Source organism: Nannospalax galili, unplaced genomic scaffold, assembly GCF_000622305.1.
Source record: "Nannospalax galili isolate Female #2095 unplaced genomic scaffold, S.galili_v1.0 scaffold877, whole genome shotgun sequence".
In the NCBI taxonomy this organism is placed as follows: Eukaryota; Metazoa; Chordata; class Mammalia; order Rodentia; family Spalacidae; genus Nannospalax; species Nannospalax galili.
In genome coordinates this window covers 219,512-222,213 of record NW_008339926.1, presented here as the reverse complement: position 1 = coordinate 222,213, position 2,702 = coordinate 219,512, and the positions used below count along the sequence as shown (strand labels likewise).

Below are 2,702 nucleotides of genomic sequence, written 5' to 3'. Positions count from 1 at the left end.
TGGCATACATATTTGTGCTAATACACACAATTTATGTGTGGAAATATGGGAATTGAAATGGGCTTTTGAAATTAAATGATAAATATCACATAGTTGAATTATCAGCAAATACATCCCTCTGTCCTTCTAATTATTGTAATATTGTCTATAAACATGTTTTCTAAAGCCATATTTTATTGAAATGGGCTTTTGAAATTAAATGATAAATATCCCATAGTTGAGTTATCAGCAAATACATCCCTCTGTCCTTCTAATTATTGTAATATTGTCTATAAACATGTTTTCTAATATGAGGATTGTTGGTAATGTATGCATGTGCCAATGTTAGGAGAGTTAGGAGGTACTGGTTTTATATTGCTAGATTATAATCATTTATCTTCTATTAACTTAAAAGGACAAAATTGAATCCAATAACATGAAAAATCACATCAATTTCATTATAGAAGAGATTTATAATATACTTTGTCTAGACGATATCTTACTTATGTTAACATTACATATTAAAGGCAGTAAACTACTAAAAATGTTCCTTATGCTTAACAGTACCAGCCACTAAGAACAAATCTCTTTCTAGTGAATTCTCCACCTAACAGTAATTTCCTTATAGCCCCCTTCATGACCTCATTCCTTAGACTGTAGATAACAGGGTTCAGGGTTGGGGGTAGTACTGTGTAAAATATAGAAAGAAGGAGGTCTAGAGCAGGTTCTAAGTCTGATGTTGGCTTGAGATATGCACAGGCACCTATAAACAGAAAAAATGTGACCACACAGAGGTGGGGCAAGCAGGTGGAGAAGACCTTAGACCGACCTTCCACGCATGGCATCCTGAGGGCTGTGGAGAATATCTGCACATAGGAGAGGACAATGGCAATGAAGCAGGCAAATGCCAGTAAACACATGAAAGCAGCCAGTCCAACCACTCCAACGTAATCATTGGAGCAGGAGAGCCTGAGCAACTGGGGGACATCACAGAAGAACTGGTGGATTATTTTGACCCCACAGAATCTGATAGAGAATGTGGTTGCTATGTACAAGGTTCCTGTGATGCCTCCACATATCCACACAACTGTCACAGCCCATCTGCATGTCCTGGGATTCATGATGACCTCATAGTGCAGTGGAAGGCAGATGGCCACATAGCGGTCATAGGACATCACTGTGAGAATGGCCACCTCACCCCAGGCCAAGGATATGAAGAAGAAAACCTGCATCACACATTGAGCATAGGAAATGTACCCACTGCCAGTCATGGAATTGTGAATAGACTGGGGGACAGTGACAGACAGAGAGGAGATGTCGAGAAGGGAAAGGTGCTTCAGGAAGTAATACATTGGAGACTGGAGTTGTGGGTCCAGTGTTGTGATGGTGATGATGACAAAGTTACCTGCCAAACTCAACAGGTACATCAACAAGAAGAGCAAAGCGTATAGGATTTGCAGTTTCTGGTTGTCAGAGAACCCCAGGAGGAAGAAGCCACTCACTGTGGTTACATTTGTCATCATCATTTAAGAATGGAAATTGTGCGTGCAGCTGAAAAATGAAAACATGAGATGCAGTGGAACAATAGTGTTGAAATCATAAATCCATCTAATTTTTCATATTTCAACATCTAATGCTGAAGAACTTATATTTATCAGATTTTAAAACCTGAAAAGTGTGCTCTAAAAGGTGGGCATCTCTAGGATACAACATGCATTTTTTTCCATTCATGAAGCTTATAGCTTCTGGAGGTTAAGCAGCAGTTGCAGTTGAGTGCAAGTGTAGACCAGTCACTATCCTGTCAGGGAAAATTATTTTTTTTTTTTTTCTTTATACAAAAACAGTAAACAAAAATCCAAACCTTCCATTTCCAGCTGTGAAAACTTTGGCTTTAAAGTCCCAATATAAATGCAATCATGGGATTTACCCAAACTTTCTAGACGTTTGTTGGGTTACATTTGTGCCTTGCACTGCTCTGTTGTAGCAGGTGGATTAGCTGGGGGCAGTGATTCCCTTTTTTCTTCCTAGTAAATAATACAGACATTATGACAGAGCCTTGGTACAATAGAGACATGGGCCAAGTCGATTATGCTACTGTTTTCCTATTACTTATCTCTATTATGATTTTAATGCTGGTAACCAAATCCCAGGCCTCGCACTTTGTTTGCAACCACTCTCCTCCTCTTACTGTTTTTAAATGGACATTTGATTTTAATCTCTAACAAAAACTTTTCCAAAGAAAATAAATTTTACTTTAAAAGGTGGTGTCTAATTTGATGTGCAGTGTGCCTTTGGCATTCAGCAATTGTCTTTGAATATGCATTTTTTATGTGTTTTCTGTGTCAGCGATCCTCAGGTGAAGCCAGCTGCTAACTGCTGCTAACTTACTCCCAGGAGACATAGGCAGTCAGAGACTTCAGTTGTCTGGAGGAGACTTTAGAGTAAGGAGCATAAGGTAAGCTCTGCATATATTATCAGAAAGACTTTAAGTGTAATGTGCTCTGCATCTCAGCAAAAGAAGCCACCATGTTCACATTCATGATGCAGTGTTTGATTGTGTGAGGGTCAGTGAATCAGTGGTAAAATCTCATCTCCTGTACATTTTCTCCTCCAGCTGTGAGTTCTAGAGACCAGTGCAGCATTGTGGCTTAGCGTTTAGGGATTTTTATTCTAGACTATGTGAAGAGTCAGCAGTGTGTGTGTGTATGTGTGTGTGTGTGTGT

At 39.2% G+C, this 2,702-nt stretch overlaps 1 protein-coding gene across 1 annotated transcript; it reads right to left on the bottom strand.

Annotated features, from left to right (window-relative positions):
• Nucleotides 1-536: 536 nt before the first annotated feature.
• Nucleotides 537-1,505, bottom strand: LOC103735508 (olfactory receptor 14J1-like). The gene has a single exon (XM_008834807.2). It carries the CDS (start codon nucleotides 1,503-1,505, stop codon nucleotides 537-539), a length of 969 nt encoding a protein of 322 aa, XP_008833029.2.
• Between the last annotated feature and the right edge of the window lie 1,197 nt (nucleotides 1,506-2,702).